At 34.1% G+C, this 18,398-nt stretch overlaps 2 protein-coding genes across 4 annotated transcripts; both read left to right on the forward strand.

Moving 5' to 3' along the window:
- The first annotated feature begins 542 nt into the window (after nucleotides 1-542).
- LOC104905452 (cytochrome P450 704C1) lies at nucleotides 543-4,255 on the forward strand. Of its 2 annotated transcripts, none has more exons than XM_019252197.3 (5): nucleotides 543-1,561; nucleotides 2,176-2,460; nucleotides 2,564-2,902; nucleotides 3,420-3,623; nucleotides 3,876-4,038. In XM_019252197.3, the coding sequence occupies exons 1-5, from the start codon at nucleotides 1,040-1,042 to the stop codon at nucleotides 3,900-3,902; spliced, it is 1,377 nt and encodes a 458-aa protein (XP_019107742.1). In that variant the 5' UTR covers nucleotides 543-1,039; the 3' UTR covers nucleotides 3,903-4,038. The 2 variants fall into 2 exon arrangements, with proteins under 2 accessions (XP_019107742.1, XP_010692306.1); XM_010694004.4 differs by having other exon boundaries at nucleotides 544-1,561; nucleotides 3,854-4,255.
- Nucleotides 4,256-6,439: 2,184 nt separating this feature from the next.
- On the forward strand, nucleotides 6,440-17,493 carry LOC104905451 (dihydrolipoyllysine-residue acetyltransferase component 2 of pyruvate dehydrogenase complex, mitochondrial). Of its 2 annotated transcripts, none has more exons than XM_010694002.4 (19): nucleotides 6,440-6,648; nucleotides 7,343-7,436; nucleotides 8,237-8,340; nucleotides 8,464-8,552; nucleotides 8,725-8,771; nucleotides 9,431-9,486; nucleotides 9,570-9,644; nucleotides 9,733-9,825; nucleotides 13,091-13,336; nucleotides 13,440-13,512; nucleotides 14,494-14,594; nucleotides 14,769-14,854; nucleotides 14,938-15,013; nucleotides 15,912-15,979; nucleotides 16,058-16,124; nucleotides 16,200-16,295; nucleotides 16,376-16,478; nucleotides 16,977-17,072; nucleotides 17,158-17,493. In XM_010694002.4, the coding sequence occupies exons 1-19, from the start codon at nucleotides 6,643-6,645 to the stop codon at nucleotides 17,226-17,228; spliced, it is 1,647 nt and encodes a 548-aa protein (XP_010692304.1). In that variant the 5' UTR covers nucleotides 6,440-6,642; the 3' UTR covers nucleotides 17,229-17,493. The 2 variants fall into 2 exon arrangements, with proteins under 2 accessions (XP_010692304.1, XP_010692305.1); XM_010694003.4 differs by having other exon boundaries at nucleotides 8,731-8,771.
- The last annotated feature ends 905 nt before the right edge of the window (nucleotides 17,494-18,398 follow it).

An 18,398-nucleotide genomic window follows, 5' to 3' on the forward strand; every position in this document is an offset into this window, starting at 1 on the left:
TCATTTTCTCAACTTTCTGTCAACCAAACAATTTCACAAATGAGAAAATCATGAAAATTTTCGTTGCCTACATAAATTCCTGTCAACCAAACGAGCACTTATGGCTACATTTCAAAGAAAGTATCTGATTTCTTCCGTCTCAAGTCACCCACAGGTTTCACTTTTTCATACCAGAAATTCATTTGCTACTTTTTGGCAAGATAGAGAAAGAACAATGCAGCTGTTAATATACATATAGTCATATATTACACCTGCTAGGCTGCTATCTTTGTATATTGATAATCTATTTTATAGTTTATGTGAAGAAAAACTCTGATTCTTCTTGGATGCATTTTCTATTCTAAGATTATCGATTTAAATCAAGTCATTCGAATTTAGTCAGGTTAATGACTACAAATATGTGTTACTAATGTTTGGATCAATACAAGTATGTAGTATTAAACAGTATAAATAAACACTTGCATAATAACAACTATTGGTTATATAAATACAATGTTTAGGTCAGGATTGGTGGTTTGAGTCAATTTCTAGTTGGTTTTTTTTTTCAGATTTGGCGAGCATTTGGAATAACTATTGAATTACAACTTTAGTGTACCGCAATTGGTGCATTGGTCTTTGCAGCATTCTTACATCAGAACGAATCGAGTCGATTTGGCTCCTCTTGGATCAACTTCGACTGTAGATAGAGTCAGGTCACTTTTGCCGAGTCTAATCATGATCAGTATTGGGCCGTTATATCTTTTATGATTCAGAACCAAGCAAAATTAGGGGCCTCTAACTAGTCAATACTAATCATATACTTAATAAAGGTTTAAAAAGTGATCATTTATATAGATTTGGTAGTGATTCTGTACCCTCCTAGTCAATCTTCCAGAAGGCCAGAACCATACTTTATTAGCATCTACAATCCCTGCCATATAATATTACAGAGCTGCAGTTTTTTAGCAACCAACTCCCACTAATTATACTATCTGATCTCATCTTTGTCCCAAATCAATATAAGATTAGTTAACCTTAACACAACTCATAACAAAAAAGGATGGACATTTTCTTAGCCATCTTAACTTTCATAGCAACTGCACTTACTTTGATCTTTATACTTGTTCTTGCTCTACTCATCAAAATATACTCAGGAAAATCAATTCACAAGCCAAACTATCCACCAGTTGATGGAACAGTCTTCCATCAACTGTTTTATTTCACAACATTATACGACCACCAAACTAAAACTGCTCGAAAACATTCTACATATCGCCTTCTAGCACCCGATCAGAGTGAATTCTATACAACTGATGTTAGAAATGTAGAACACATTCTGAAAACAAAATTTGACAAGTATGCAAAAGGTAAATATAATAGAGATATACTTAGAGATCTGTTTGGTGAAGGGATTTTTGCAGTGGATGGAGATAGGTGGAAGCAGCAGAGGAAGCTTTCAAGCTTTGAGTTCTCAACCCGGGTTTTGAGAGATTTCAGCTGTGTTGTTTTCCGGGGAAGTGCAGCAAAACTTGTCAGGAATATTTCTCTGTTTGCTAAGGCAAATGATACTTTTGACATCCATGTAAGTGTTGCGTTGACTTATTTAATTTCCTTTTTTTTAATCAGATTGCTACTAGGAATGAAAATCATGCCAATTGTTGATTTATGATGTTCTGCAATCTATTGTGTTCAGGTTGTGTAAAACATATACGTTGAGAAATAGCAGTAGATCAGCTCTGGGCCTTCTCTTGTTTAAAATATATAGCTGTGTTTTTGTATAGAAACTTAAGGTGATATTACAAGGGTGTTTGGAGAATTGTGATTGTCATAGAGCGCGAAAACAGTAAAAATTGCTTCAGGATAGCTCCCCGGAAACCCACTTTGATGCTTAAGGCAGCTAGAGAAAGTCGCTCTTCGCTATTATAGTGATAGGGCGATAGGCAGTGGAATTCTCATTAGTTTGAGCAACAGGGACATTTGTATCGTTACTAGTGCCTGTTATATCGAGGTAGATGTGTAATATCACTAGTGCAAACAACGCTAGTATAACAGGCCAAACAAGTTCTGGTACTTGTTGCATGGTTAAAGATACTATAATTCAAACTGGTCACTATGACTGTTATTTATGTTAGGATGGAATGAATATGATTTCTCCAAGTTGTTCATTATAAAGTTTTTAACCATCAAATTATGCAGGATTTGCTAATGAAATGTACATTGGACTCTATATTCAAAGTTGGTTTTGGGGTTGAGTTGAACTGTCTTGAGGGATCAAGCAAAGAAGGGGTTGAATTTATGAAGGCTTTTGATGATGCAAATGCATTAGTTTATTGGCGATATGTTGATCCAACATGGAAGCTTAAGAGAGCCCTTAATATTGGCTCTGAGGCTGCACTAAACAAGAACATCAAAGTCATCGATACATTTGTTAACGCAGTAATCACCACAAAGAGGAAACAACTAGATGAGCAGCATGATTCTGTAAGCTACCACTACTTCAGCAAATTATTTACATCAAAGTAATCATAGATAGTGTAACAAAGACGCGAAGTAATTAATCGTTGCATCAATGTTGTTGTTGCAGAATGTGAAGGAAGATATACTATCTAGATTTCTAGAAGCAAGCAAAAAAGATCCTGACCAAATGACTGATCAATATCTGAGGGACATTATTCTGAACTTTATGATTGCTGGAAAAGATAGTACTGCAAATACAATCTCATGGTTTGTCTATATGTTGTGCAAGAACCCATTAATACAGGAAAAAATCTTACAAGAAGTGAAAGATTTCATTGCAGAAACTGGGGATGAAGTTGATGTTGACAATTTTGTGGATCAAATTAGCGATGAAACTCTAGACAAGATGCATTACCTTCATGCTAGTCTTACAGAGACTCTGAGACTGTATCCTGCAGTTCCCGTGGTAAATTGTGGTTTTTCATTTCAACTATTAATTACACTGTCAAGCAAGTTTTATTTCTTTTGAAGTATATTCTTCGGTTTTGTTTTGGTCTAATAGAAGTGAAATTTTCACGAGAAGTTTACTTACCTAATGGTAGTTACTTCAGTAGAATTCCCTAAGAGTGGTACCTGTGTTTATGTCAACCAAACAACGCTAAGGCTTTCTACTTCCCAAAAATGTTATCCATGCTCTTTCGTGTCAACCAAGCAAGCACTTTGTTTACATGTTGCATGTGTCAACATTGGAATATATAGAATGTTTACTTTTATTTTTTGCTCCTAATAATATATAGATGACATTGCACTTGCGCACATATATGATATAGACCTGGTTATTGGATAAGGTAGTCCAATGGCTAAAGGGTTAGTGTCAAATTTACATGACTTTTATTGAATAAGACTTTATTGGATAGGGTCATTATTAGACAGGGCCATTATAGGGTCAATAAAGAAACGTGTAATGATGATATATATTGTAGGATGGGAGGTCAGCATTAGAAGATGATGTACTTCCAGATGGTAACACAGTCAAGAAGGGAGATGACATATACTACTTAGCCTATGCAATGGGAAGGATGCCTTACATTTGGGGAGATGATGCCGAGGAATTTCGTCCTGAAAGATGGCTCGATCAAAATGGTGTTTTCCAACCAGAATCACCTTTCAAATTTGTAGCATTTCATGTGAGTGATCTTACTTCCTCCATTCTTGTAAATATGTTCAGTTAGGCTTTTCATTAAATTTTAGATCATATAGACTTGTCTCTTTTGTGAAATTATATACTTCATCCGTTTCGTTTTAAATGCAACAAAAGAATATTTATATCTCACAAAAAATACCCTTTTATCACATTTAAAATAAAACGGAGGAAGTAAAAAGTTTCTGATTTCCTACTTCATATCTAAATTGACAGGCGGGTCCTCGAATTTGTCTAGGAAAAGACTTTGCTTACAGGCAAATGAAGATTGTTTCAATCACGCTTCTTAGATTTTTCAAATTTAAGTTGGGAGATGAGACTAGAAAGGTTACTTATAGAACCATGTTGACACTACACATCGATGGAGGGCTACATGTTAACGCTTTGCAAAGGGTAGCAATATGCTAATACTACTACTTTCTGCATTGTGGTTAATTATTGATACTTCTTACTCTGTTGATGTCCAATTGTCCACAGACAAAAGGTTCATGAGTAGGGTTTAAAACTTCTTAGTTGATTGCCAAACTTCATGAAAATTTAAAGAAATTGTAATGGGTTAAGTGGTTAACCTAGAGTCTTTGATCATTCAAGGAAGAAAAGGTCATTAATTATTATTTTCCCCACTCATTGGCTAGGTTATATAAAGATGTATTTTAAGATTTTTTTATACATTATTGGTTGTATTTTTTTTTGACGTTGGCTACATTTGTATTTTTAAAGTGACACGAGATTTTTCATATATCAAATTGTACCATGTATTAGGCAACCTTTTCACAAAATGTGAACAATAGTGTTTTTGGCCGGAAATCTAAGATAGATGTTTACTTTTTTTTTTTTTTTTTAATTGTTTGAGAAATATATTTGTTTTGTGCTTCATAAGATATATACAAATTGAAGGAAATTAAATAGAAAATTTTAAATTTTTTGGTTGGTTGAAAGATAATTGATTTAAGATATACTACTTTCTAATGCACTCTTTTACTCGCATGAAGAATTTCAAAATCAGATAAATTGTGTAATAATAAATAATATGACGTGTCTTGTATAAGGTGTTAAGCCATATACGAACTTGTCCAAATCAAAGAAAGGAAAGTGAGAAAGATGACGACTAACATTTAAGCTGGTTTTGATTAATAATGAAATTATAGTGTAAGGTGTTTATAAGCCTACTAGTAGATACTATTATCTCACATCGGAAGTCAACACATAAAGCTAGTACGTTAAATTTTAGTTTTCATCAGTAACAGTCCGTAATGACTTTGCTTACAGACAAATGAATACTGTTTCACTAGCTATTATTTGATTCTTCTAAATAATGTGTAAATCTCTACTATATAAATAAACTTTTGGGGATCATGTAAAGTTGCAAAAATACCCTAAAAGAATACACCAACTCCCTAATTCCACGACAAACTATCTCTAACTCCCTTACGCATTAACAAACTATAGAAACTCAATTTTCTCAATTTTTTAAAAATAACATCCAACATTCTTGATTTTGACTTAGTTAAAACACTAATTAAAAAAAAATAAGAAATGTTTGGTTAGGTAGTAATATAAGTAACTTTTAGTGAAAAAGAAGCAAGCCATGTTTTACAAATATAATTTAGAGTTTAGCTGTTAGAGTTTTAACTTTTTGTTCAACAGATTTGACTGTTGATTTGACAACTTTTTTTTATAAATGTGTTTGGTAACAATTAATTGATCGCTAAAAGCCTATTGTTATTTGTTTGAGTAAAATGACATTTATAGATATTTTAATGCAATGTGTAGTAGTATTATTAGAGGCAAAAAAAATCATTGAGCATATTTGTACCTAATCCTCTAAAGAAAAAGCTCCTATTAGGAGCTTTTTCATTTTGAGAGTTTTTATTCCAAAACTTTCTCTAAAATTCTATTTTACCAAACACCCCTTTTAGAGTTTTTGACTAGTCAAGACTCTAAAAGTGGTCCAACACTCTCTTTTTGCTCCAAAACTCTAATTGCCAAACACTCCTGTAGTGTTTTTAATATTTGTCAGAAGCTATAGTTTGTAACTTTTGGGGGTAGTGTTTAGTGGTGCATAAATGTTATATTAGAGTTTTATTTGTGTTTTTGTCTAGTTAATTATAAACAACTACTTTGATAACTTCTTTACCGAATATCAATAGTTTATACCTATCTTGACATCTAAAATGCAATTACCAATTACATACCAACTACTAACAACTAAAAACTAATACGACCACAACTATCGTTGCCAAACACGCCCTTAGTTTAGTTACTTTGAAATTATATTATTGGGTTATTGGATGTTTGCTAAAAATAAATTATGTCGAAATTTTGTTTAGGAAAACTTTTGAGGAAGTATTCTTACATGCATATTATTAAAGGGTACCAAAAGTAAAATAATCTAACTTTATTTTTGCTTTCACATGGATCACATATATAAGATCAACTCTCTGTATAACCAACCGCTTAGATGGTGCACACGCTTGTACGTAGAGTATGGTGCACATGTACATGAACATGACTAACACGTCAAATGAACACAAGGCTGTGACTAACAAGTCAAATGAACACACGTACGTGACTTACAAGCCAAATGAACACACGTACATGACTAACAAGCCAAATGAAAATATGTACATTTCTGTTGATATATGTTCATTGATATCGGTCTTTATGTTCATAATATAGTCCTTTATATTTATCGTGCATATGGTTCTTATCTTACTAACGTGCGTGTATACTAATTTAGACTATACAACAAGATAATACTTATTACATTACTCGTACATGATTAAAATGACCTTTCATTAGAGCAAAAGTACCTAGACCGAATAATTTTCATATTTCCAATCTAAGTATCTAACAAGTAACAACCCTACTTTCTTGTCACCCTGATTTCATCTTTGACATTTAACTCTTTGTTTGCCGGAGATCTTCCCTCTCTCTTACAGCCCAGCCTGAGACGTTTTCTCGCAATCATCAAACTATCCTTCAGCTAATTTTCTCTCTCCTCAATGCTGGTAATTGTGATCGCTTTTTATCTCTAAATCAGTATCCATTTGTGCAAAATTCTGATTTGATTTTGGATTATTGTTCGCATTAGTTCGATTTTCGGTATTTTAATTTCTGATTGATGTTTTAATACACCTAAATTGCGATTTTTTTTAATCTACTATTGATTTTTAGCGTTTTGTGTGATTTTTTTTTTTGAAAAAGTAGGTTTCCGAAATACAAGGAATTAAAGCATTTTTGAGATGTTAATACTTTTAATCTACTGTTGATTTTAACGCTCGCTGTTCGATTGTTAAATAATCTATGCTTCTGGATTGTAGAGTTTTGTTTGTTATTAATCGGATTTGTATGCGGAAAGTTTGATGATTAGAAAATTTGAATAATATGTGTTTGTGTGTTCTCTTTATTATACCTCGAATGTGAAGTTTCGTAATGTAATTGTAATTGTAAGCTCACTGTGAAGTTAAATAATCTTTGATTTCGAAATCCATTATGCTGGTTTGATAGACGAAAATAAATGGTGGTACTTAAAATGAATTTATAGAGTTTCATGGGAGTTGTAATATTTGTTGTAGCTGGCTTACTGTAGCTGGCTTACATGACGAATTGTTTATGTGTAGGGAAACACTGTTTAGTTATGATAATGTTGTCTCTACTGAGCACTTGTATACTTATTCCCTTTTTTTTTCATGTTACTGGCAGTCCAAGATTGCTTCCAAGTCGGTGCGGCGTGGGCCTGCCACTCTGATTCGCCGGTTCTCTCATGATGTTCATCCGTCTTTGAAAAGAGTAGACGGTGTGTCTTATTTTTGAGTTGATTTCTTCTTTCTTATAATGAATGGTTTGTCTGAGAACGAATGGATTAAATCAAGTTTTATAGAACTTGTGGTACTTTATATACTCTTAGTGTTTTTTGTAGGTGTTCAATGTTCATGGTTCTGGGAGATATTGTTGTTTTTTTTTTTTCAGTAAATTGATTTTTCATTTGTTATGGATTCTTGAAATGTTGCTTGACTGTTATATCTTAAGATTTGCATACAGATTGTCATTATGCTAATTGATGTCTTTACATGCTGATGCTACCTTGTGTCTGAAACAACTTAACCTTGAAATCTAGAGCCTAATATTAAATATGGGATTTGAATGTGGTATTTTTAGACCTAAATCTGTATTTTTCACTACCTGAATAACCTGAATCGGTTTAAGCATTGGAAAACCTTATATCACTGACAAGTGACAATAGACTTGGACAAAAAGAGGAGTGAATATGATGAAGGTTCTTTTTATTTTTCTGAAAATTGTGCTGTTTACTTGTTAAAAAAGTTCCCAATGCATGGTGCGTGGGTTGTTTTGGCATGCCAAAGCTTCTCTGATACTTCCTCAGTTCCTCCGTTTTTATATAATTGCAACCTTTTCAATTCTATACTATTTATATATCAATTTTGTCCATATTTTATGCTTGTCCACAACTTTACAGTCCTTGACATTTTCTGTTTTCATTATTCATATGTTGAGCTGGCTTTATGTTGTTGTAATGCTAAGCCTGTATTTCAATCTTGAATATTTGGATTACAACATGAGTTATGTTTGAACCAGATGCTTCTAAAGGGGGTGCAGCTTGTAGTTCTCTAACTAAATGGAGTTCCAGCCAAGGCAATACCAGGCAGTTCCAAAGGGTTTCAAACCCTGAAGCTGTTATGGTCAGTAGACTATTCTGCTTTGCGTTTTATTGACTTGTCTAATGTTAAATGCTTGATTTTTGGGGATTTATATATGCTATAATAGCCAAACTTTTTTTAATTGTTGTATAACATGATGTATAGGCACCAAAAACAGGAGTCTCCACAAGAAGTATTACGAGCATAACTTTGAAAACGGGATCTAATGGAGTCTTATGCAAAGGAAACTTCAGGTCTGCCTCCATCCCCTAAACTTCTGTTGAACACTTTCTTTTTTGTAAGAACAAGCTGTTGTGCGTAAGCATGTTGATTATTGACTCATTCTCATATTGGGTAATGTTATCCTCTTTGGTCTTTAGTTTCTGTTTTTCATTTCACTTTTCCCTATTTTTTGGTTGTTTGAAGCTCCAGCTTGCAGCTGCACCCGCAAAGGAGTTTTTCATCAACTGCAGGTAAAGATCTCTCTTTCCCTGTTTCTGCTCCCATTCTCTTATTAACAGTGTGTATATCATTCTGCCAGTTCCATTAATCATGTAGCAAACATGCTGTTTAAATAATGGCCATTGAGCATGGGTGGGTTTCTGCAATTAGCTTACCCGTTCCATTAATCATGTAGCGAACCTGCTGTTTAATTACTGGCCATTGAGCATGTGTGGGTTTCTGCAGTTGGCCTATGCAAGACTGTTATTAATTGATTTGGCTCTATTTGTGCGTCGTTTGGCTATCTTTTTATTTTTTTATTTTTTTGGTGTGGGAAAACTAGTGCCTTCTTTTAGGACCTATGGGCTATAGCCATAATTTGTTAGTTGTACTGACTTAAGCAGTTCGTTTATCAAGCTGTCTTATTCTCAAGCAGGTCTTCTGTACATCCATTATTGAAATGCACAACTCTCTCTAATAGATTGTTTTTTCTGTTACTGTGCTATAGTCACTCGTGCAAGAAGCATTGACCCCTTCTCTTTCTTTGCTATGGTTGTATTAGTATTTGTTCACGTCTCTTTTAAATACTTGTCAACTTGTGTTCTGCTTTTGTTAATACCTCATGCTCATAGTATATCTGTTTATATTGTATCACCAAATTATGATCTTTCGACTGCTTTGTTATTTTCAGACTTGCCTCCACATCAAGAAATAGGCATGCCATCTCTTTCTCCTACCATGGAAGAGGTACACAGTTTATGTGTTTTCCATCTCTCCTACAATGCTGGACTTACTAGTCCTGATGGATAACAGTGCAAATGAAATTTCAGGGGAATATTGCTAGATGGGTGAAGAAAGAGGGAGATAAAGTTCATCCTGGTGATGTTATTTGTGAAGTTGAAACAGTATGTAGTTTGCTTCTTTAATTGACTTGTTTTTCTTGCTCTCGCCCATATCCTTATGAAGTTATGATTATGTTTTCAACCTTTAAAGGATAAAGCAACAGTTGAGATGGAATCCATGGAAGACGGTTATCTTGCCAAAATTGTCAAAGGAGATGGATCCCAAGGAATTAAAGTTGGCGAGGTATTGAACTGGTTGATTTTATCATCATGTTATTGGTTTGAGTTTGACTTAAGTTCCATGGAAGGGGAGGGAAATATTTCATTGTTTTGTTGCCTATCTTCCATAGAACTTAAAGACTTAGCTCTTATCATGGGATGTTACTTTCATTTAGTAATTAACTTCTAGTGTAACATGAGAACTTGTTTGCTATAAGTAATTAAAATCCAATGTAACATGGGAAGTTTTTTTGTGCTCCCTTCAGGTTTTGTTAGTTTACCCAATTTCCTTTTGTGGGTTGTCATTTAGGAGTATTAGTTTACCCACTTCTTTTATTTTCCCTGTTTTTGGAATGGTCCTACCAATTTTATATCATTATCTCTACAATGAAGTTTCTCTCACTCTAATTCTCTTGGCCCACAACATTAACTTCAATACAATATACAATAAATTAATATTTTTTCACTTCTATGACTCACATTCCTGCTTCTCCTAAAAATCTTTGCTCAAAGAAGTGGGTAAACTAATAAAAACAGGAGAGAATATATGTGAGATTAGCTAGTGAGCTGTCCACTTTAAGCTATACCAAATATCTCTTTTAGCTTGAATTCAATAGCTGTCATGCGTTTTTTTTTATACTGATGTCTATCTACGTGTACATGTATGAAACCCTCCAAAGGAACCAAAACAAAGCTATGAATCCTTTCCTTGAAACTTATATTCATGTGTAGTGTACTTCTATTGATTCATTAGTTAGAGAAGCTAGGGTCATTGAATTAAACAATGCCATGTGAAGCTCCGGTCAAAATATATATTGTAGTATCCTTGAACAATAGAAAGAAAATGTGTGACTTACCTGAAGTATCTTGCATAGGATCTCAAGAATAACAAAGTGGGATGCTCTAATTTCTATGATTTTGTAATGTCATGACATTCTGTTCATGAATGTTCCACTAGGATGATAGCCCATGAAGTGTCCTGATAATGACACTAACTTTTCTAATCGGATGTTTTTGCTTAACATCTGGCATAAGTTATTTTGCTTTTAGCATTTTAATGCATTTTCTTTGGCACTTACAGTCTCTGTCTCTCTGATAAAAAATATGGGCTATTAGAAGTTGAGGAGATGCCATATTCTTATGGAAGTATAATGTAGCTTTACCTGCGTTGCTAAGTCATCTAGTTTCAAGATATTAACAGTTTCTGCAATGGGAAGGACATTAGTATCTAGTTTTTTTGGATAGGGTGCTGGTAAACTTTATCTAATTTTGCTATCTGTAACATCTTGTGCTCAGATGATATAGGTCCTCTGTTACTATATCCTCATCCAAATCTGGGATAGAGTACTGATATAATAAAGTTAGTGTGCCGGGATCCAAATTACATACATCCTGTTTATGTTAGATTTTATCAAGTACAATTGTCTTCTAATCTGGGTGTTTCTTTAAGAGCAATCTAACTTGCCTTCTATGTTTCTTAGGATTTTCTTCCATTTTTCTTAATTTGCCATCCCAGTTTTAGAACTCCTGTTCCTTTGATATGGAGGGTTGTTTCTGGAGAGCATTATGAAGGATTTTTTTGGTCAGATATAGTGTGACAATAGGTAAGTAAAAAAAAGATGTAGAAGCCTAAGGAAGAGGGGTGTAGCTCTGGGGATTTTGGTTTGAAGAACACGGCCTTGGTGAGAAAACAGTTCCGATAATTTTATATGATATAAGTTTGTTTCGTTGCAGCCATAGGCTCCATATAATTAGATAGAGATGCAGATTAAGGTTCTAGCATCATTTTTGTGCGTCTGTAGTAGGAGTGGGAAGTGAGATAAAACCTTGGGTATTTATATATTTCGATTGATTTCAAAACATTTGTTCTTTAATGAGACTTGAGAGTGGAAGAGAGATTGTTTTTGAATTCTAAACTTGCATTGTTGCTGGGGGGGGGGGGCTTGGTGTCCGTGATGGCTTGTCACTTACTTGCTTCGTTCCATATTAATTGCAACATTTTCCTTGTCTAGAAGTTTCACATCAATTGCAACATTACCTTGCGCTCTCTTTGTCTTTCTCCTAATCACATGGTCGCTCTCTTTGTCTTTCTCCTAACACATGGTCCCTCTCTTTGTCTTTCTCCTAACACATGGTCCCTCTATTTATCTATCTCTCTGTGCATGGCCGTGTCATAAAGTGTGCAAATTTCCATATGTTGCATTTAATATGGATCGGAGGGAGCATATGTCAATTCATAGGTGGGCACTGTATAGGCATTTTCATACTGGCATTTGGAGGTGTACACTAAGGGGGAACAATTGTATACATATAACATGCAATATTGTTTCACAAATAAAAGTTGATTTATTAAAAGAGAGATCAAGGTGGTGTCACCCATGTACAAAAGGAAAAACTCTTGGCCTTGGACTACCATGGAGAATGGTTTCCATAAAATGAAGAAAAGTGAAGTATCGCTCAGACTTCAAAACCTATTACTTTTCTCCAACTATACAAAGGCCTTTGAAAGACCAATGTGAGACCTTGAGTTAGGGGTAGGCTATCAAAGAACAGATTCCAATTTAGGATATTTTTTTAGCCACCCAAGCATATGACATGCAACCTTTTATCTTTAAAGCAAAAATTATATCTCGGGTGATATCAAGTGAGCCTTTGGGATTGAGTGCATTTTTAATTCCCATTTACGTTAATAGTTGCAATGCTCAAGCATAAAGATATTTGCCTTCTGTTTTTTCTCCTTATAAGGTAGAAGCTGGTATTGCTTCTGTGTTCGTTGTGACAAATGCGAACATGCTGCTAACTGAATTACTATTTGATATTCTACTACTCCCTCCGGTTATGAAAGATCTTCCGTGTTATTGTTACTACAGATATCAAGGAGGATCAATTTGTGTGGGGTTTGGGGTGGGTAAAGTAGGAGAGAGAAAGGGGTTAAGGAAAATAATCAAATAAAAGGGGTTAAAGTAGGAGAGAGAAAGATAGTAAAATTGAATTAATAGTGTAATGGTGGACCATATGATAGAGACATGAGAGTAAAAAGGGAAAAAAATTACCAAATAAGGAATAAAGTAAAAGAGGGAGGATCTTTTGAAAACGCAGTGAAACGGACAGAGGGAGGATCTTTAGGAACCGGAGGGAGTATTCTTGAAGCCCACAATAAGGATTGATTTTGCTTCCTCTATTTATCACTATGGGCTCTATGGCAATGTGCTTTTTTATATTTTTATTTTTCAATGTAGATTGATGTTTAATCTCTCTTCTTACTTTGGGTTATTCTGAATTTATGCTAGGTGATTGCAATCACCGTTGAAGAGGAGGAACATATTCAGAATTTCAAGGATTACACACCTTCCAAATCAGGGACTGCTGTTCCCGAAACCACAAAACCATCTGAACCTGAAACTTCCGAAAAACAAAAACCTCAGGCACCTGCAGTTCACGTGGAGAAAAATGAATCAAAGCCTAGTCAGAAATCACCATCAGAGGATCGCATCTTTGCTAGTCCCCTTGCAAGGAAATTGGCTGAAGATCACAACGTGGGTTACATTCTAAAAATTTTGCTGCAGGTAGTTTTTGTGCCGGCTCATTGCTATCATTATGACTGACTTGTGTTCTTTGATTTGGTTCTGTGCAAAAAAGGTTTCTTTGTCAAGTGTAAAGGGAACAGGTCCTGATGGACGCATTGTGAAAGCTGACATTGAAGATTACTTGGGTACAGTGCACTATTTTTGTTATCAATATGGTTTTTAGATGCTCTAACTTCACGGTTGTTTGTGCATATATTTTTCGAGTACTCTCCTACTATAATTATCATATTTGACTATCTGAGGCCTATTTTTCCCAATTCACTGCTGAAAATTTTCAAGAATGTAATAAGGTCAATACTTTTCCCTCTTTAAGGTGTAATTACTTAGATAAGATTTTTGAAACTGGAGTACAAATGAAGCTTTTTCTGAATCCTGGGTTCCACTGTGACTTACTACCTGTGGTCTTTTTTAATTACTTCGAGCAGAATTTTTATATATAAAAACAGATACAAGGCCTCAAGATTGGAGATAAATGGTATTTGATTTTTTAATAAACCATTAGAGATGATCAAGTTAAGTGATTACAACTTTTGATACACAAATCAAAAAGTTACTTTGTACAAATTATGCACCAATACAAGTAGCTTGAAGATACTCTAGCACGTGATCTATTTATTTGAAGCTTAAAAATACTAGTGGAATTTAGAAGCTTTGTATGTATTGTAATGTATTTCAATTTTCTTCTAATTAAAATTATTATCTAATTGCAAAATAATTTATAGCAAGAGTAGTATTATAAGACAATTATGAATTACAATAGGAATATAATTATAGCTCATAATGTTCCCTAATATAATGCTCCCTTTTTCACCCAAAGGGTTTCTCATTTGCTTTTTCAATTGTTAAAGTGCATCACCTTAGACCATTACTCTGAGAAAGAAGATTACATTTGGGATCTTCTTAGATTAGCAATCATTTGGGAGTGGTTCAATATCAGTTACACATGATGTAGAAGACATATACAATATGAATTACCTAGTTTTAGAATCACAATAACATTACATAAGTATCCTTTATTCTTCATTATTTAGTATTGTACAACACAAAGAAGCAAGTACCTTACGTTAGACTTGGCTCACATGTTATATCTTTTGCCTTCTCTATAGCTTCTCAAGGCAAGGAATCACCAGCACCTGCACCTGCACACAAGGTTTCCGAGGGTGCTGGCCTTGACTACTCAGATATTCCTCATTCGCAAATAAGAAAGGTAAGTATTATGTAGACCTCTTTGCTTGACAAACAATTTACTCTATTCTGGAATATGATTAATTCTTGAACTATTTCTGGAGCTTCGGCATTGTGAAACTACATTGGATAAAGCTATTTATTATGCTCACTCTATCAGTAGCTTTAGCTTACCTTTTATTCGTCAACTTAACAGGTCACAGCTGCGCGCTTATTGACATCAAAGCAAACCATTCCTCATTACTATTTGACAGTAGATACATGTATGGACAAACTTATCGAGTAAGTATCGAGTAACCTGCTATATGTTAATAGTGGGAATTTCTTATGTGACTGTCTTCATTGTGTCACTTGATGCTCCTTAGATTGCGAAGCGAACTGAATTCTTTACAAGAGGCTTCTGGAGGGAAGAGGATATCTGTAAATGATCTTGTAATCAAGGTATATGCACCTTATATTCTTATTTGTGCTAATATCCTTTTTCTTATGTTATTAATGTAGTTTTAGATATTGGTTGCCTTACTTTACATGCTCCCTTGTACTTTATAATGTCTGATTTGTTGCGTGACACAGCTTTCCCTAGATTCATGTGATGTTGAAAGGAATCAAATTATAATCCAACGTACTTCCTCTGTCCCTTTACACTATTCACAAACTTTACTTGGGACCATCTTGTAATATTTTTATACGTAAGGAAAAACATAGACGTGCATGATCTTGTTGGATTCAGCTCAATATATATTCTTAAAATATCAACTCTTTATAATTTCATTTATACGTAACTAAAGATAGTAATGCTGAAAGCTGTGTGCAAAGACCAAATGGTAGAACTTAAAAAAAAAAAGAGTACTATAGCTGCCATATTCAGGGGTTATCAGAAAAAGGTTGCCAAATTCAGGGATTAAAAAAGGGAATTGAACATTACTCAGCACATTGTCTGTCCCTAAACCTCTTCTACATTCTAACATTACCAATCAGATTTGTGGAAATTTTAGATACCTTTTTGTACAGTAATAGAAACCTGCTTATCATTACTTCACGAGACTCTGGAAAAGAAAAATTGACAACTTGATCGAGGCAGCAATTCTGTTGATCATAGACAAGACTGAAAGGCCTCATAAGATATACGTCAAATAGAAAGTAGACCATTGGGCCAATTGTGCGTCACAAAAACCCTGTTTTTCATTTATATGATTTTTGTGTTGGTAAGTTGGAACTTTTCCTGTTTTTATTTCCAGTACTTGATGCAGTGGTTGTCTACTTTCATGCCATATTATGCTTCGTGTACAATGACTGGTGGTATTATATGGTGTAGTGTTTAAATGTATCTCTTGTGTAGGCTGCTGCTTTGGCACTGAAGAAAATTCCAGCATGCAATAGTTCTTGGACCAATGACTATATACGCCAGTGAGTAGTGTTCTAATATGTTTGGTTTATTCATCTTGGCTATTGGTTAGAACTGAGCGTACTTTTGTGTGGGTTCAGATATCATAACGTGAACATCAATGTTGCAGTGCAAACTGATAATGGTTTATATGTTCCAGTTGTACGGGTATGTGACAACTACTTTTTTTGCTAATTTAGAAACCGTTGTCGGAGACAATTGCTAATAGCAGAATATTTGCAGGATGCCGACAAGAAAGGTTTATCTAAAATTTCCGAAGACGTTAAAAATTTGGCCCAAAAAGCAAGGGAAAACAGCCTGAAGCCAGACGATTATGAGGTAGAATCAAAGTAAAATATATTAATATGGTTGTGGCTTTGTGGGTGTTGTCTAATTTCTCTTCGTTATTTCTGGTGTAGGGTGGAACTTTTACTGTGTCAAATCTTGGAGGGCCTTTTGGAATCAAACAATTCTGTGCTATCATTAATCCTCCTCAGGCAGCCATTCTTGCAGTTGGTGCTGGTAAATAATCTACTTTTATACAAGGCTTTGTTTGGATGGACAGAAAACATTCAAAGGGAAAACACAAGTTTAAATTAGTATTCTATTATCTGGTTTATAACACAAAAAGTTAAAAGAGAAAGGAAATTGAAAACATAGGGGGGAGAGGATGGATGGAAAAAGAGAGAAGGTAAGGAAAATGTGGCTTCACTTCCTTTAGAAAGGAAATTCGTTTTGCATCCCTTGAACAATTTTCCAGTTTTCCTTTCCAAAAAAAAAAAATCCAGTTTTGGGAAAACTGCTTTCCACCATGACAAACCAAAGAAAGGATACTATGTAATGAAGCATCAATACAGATTCACACATAATTATTGGCGAAACTGCTGTTCCAAGAATTTTGTTTTTCCTCTACCAAACACTATTAGAGTGATAAAACATATCATTAGAGCTGTTTTTGCTAGTTTTCGAATGAGCTGTTCAAGTGATAGACTACTAATATTCTGCCTTGAACTTGTTCAGCTGAGAAGAGAGTCATACCTGGAGATGGCACTGAGCTGTACAAGTTTGGTTCTTTCATGTCCGCTACACTAAGCTGTGATCACCGTGTAATTGATGGTGAGTAACATATACTTCATATAGTAAACATAATAATATATGCCATGAAGTTTAGATAGAGTCTAATATCATTTGTTTTATGTAGGTGCTATGGGTGCAGAATGGCTAAAAGCATTTAAGGGCTACATCGAAAACCCAGAGTCCATGTTGCTTTAGAATTCGATTCTTTTTGTGTCTAGTTTGGCTTGAAGTTAATCGTTCATTGAACTGTGATTTTACTTCCACTAGCATTTTCTGAGTTTACTGTTGTTTTGACATAAGAGAGCAAGGAGTCACGGCTCTAAGAGCTCAGGATACTTGTGGAGGTGATGGTACAATTTTGTAATAAATGAGAGGTTTGAGTCTTGTAATCTGACGAATTGAATTTTCCAAGCAAAATATAGGAGCCTCGATATGAATATTTATTATTCATTTTGTTGAATGACAGTTGAAATTTCATTTTTAGCTCAAAGAACCCAAGCATTTGGTTTGGCGCAAATAAAGTGGTTTCCCATTTTTATCAAATGGTGAAAATTAGTTTTTCTAATGATGGAGAATGTTTTACTAAACATTATTCACCGTCCCCCATTCATTCTTTCCCGTCTATTTTACATTTTTTCTCCAACATTTTGTGCAAAGGAATTAAATAAAAGAAGAGTATGACTACAAATGTGTTTTCGACGTCGAAATTGTTTTTCAAGTAAAATCATTTTCCATTGAACATATTTTATGTCCAACTAAATAGAGCTTAGAAAGGAAAATCATTTTCCATTGAACATATTTTATGTCCGAGTAAGGCTATGTTTAGTTCACCTGAAATTTTCTGATCTGAACTTATCTGATATGATCTGAACTTATTTTTTCTGATCTGATCTGATCTGATCTGAATTGATCTGATTACAGATATATAAGAAAAAATATAGTCATGTGGGGTCTTGTTTGATTCGTCTCAATGAGTACTTTATTAATATTCAATTAATTATAATTTTTACTTATATGTAATGAAAGATATAATGATTTTTAAATATAAGCATAATCTGAACTGATCTGATCTGAACTTATTTTTTCTGATCTGATTTGATTAGATCTGAAATAAGCAAAAATAAGGTGAACTGAACATAGCCTAAATAGAGCTTAGTGTACTTATAACTCGAATAATATTGGTTTTGAAATATTTAGTATATAATCTTCAATACTTATTAGTCTTGTGATGTAAATTTTTTCCTTTGGTTACCAAACGTAAAATGCCAATATATTGAATCATCAATGGAAGGTGATGAATTTAATTGATTTCAGGAGAAAGGGTAGCATTTTAGAACTAATGAAGTGGTTCCACGTCAAATTCAA

Source organism: Beta vulgaris, chromosome 1 (assembly GCF_026745355.1).
Source record: "Beta vulgaris subsp. vulgaris cultivar EL10 chromosome 1, EL10.2, whole genome shotgun sequence".
Classification (NCBI taxonomy): domain Eukaryota; kingdom Viridiplantae; phylum Streptophyta; class Magnoliopsida; order Caryophyllales; family Amaranthaceae; genus Beta; species Beta vulgaris.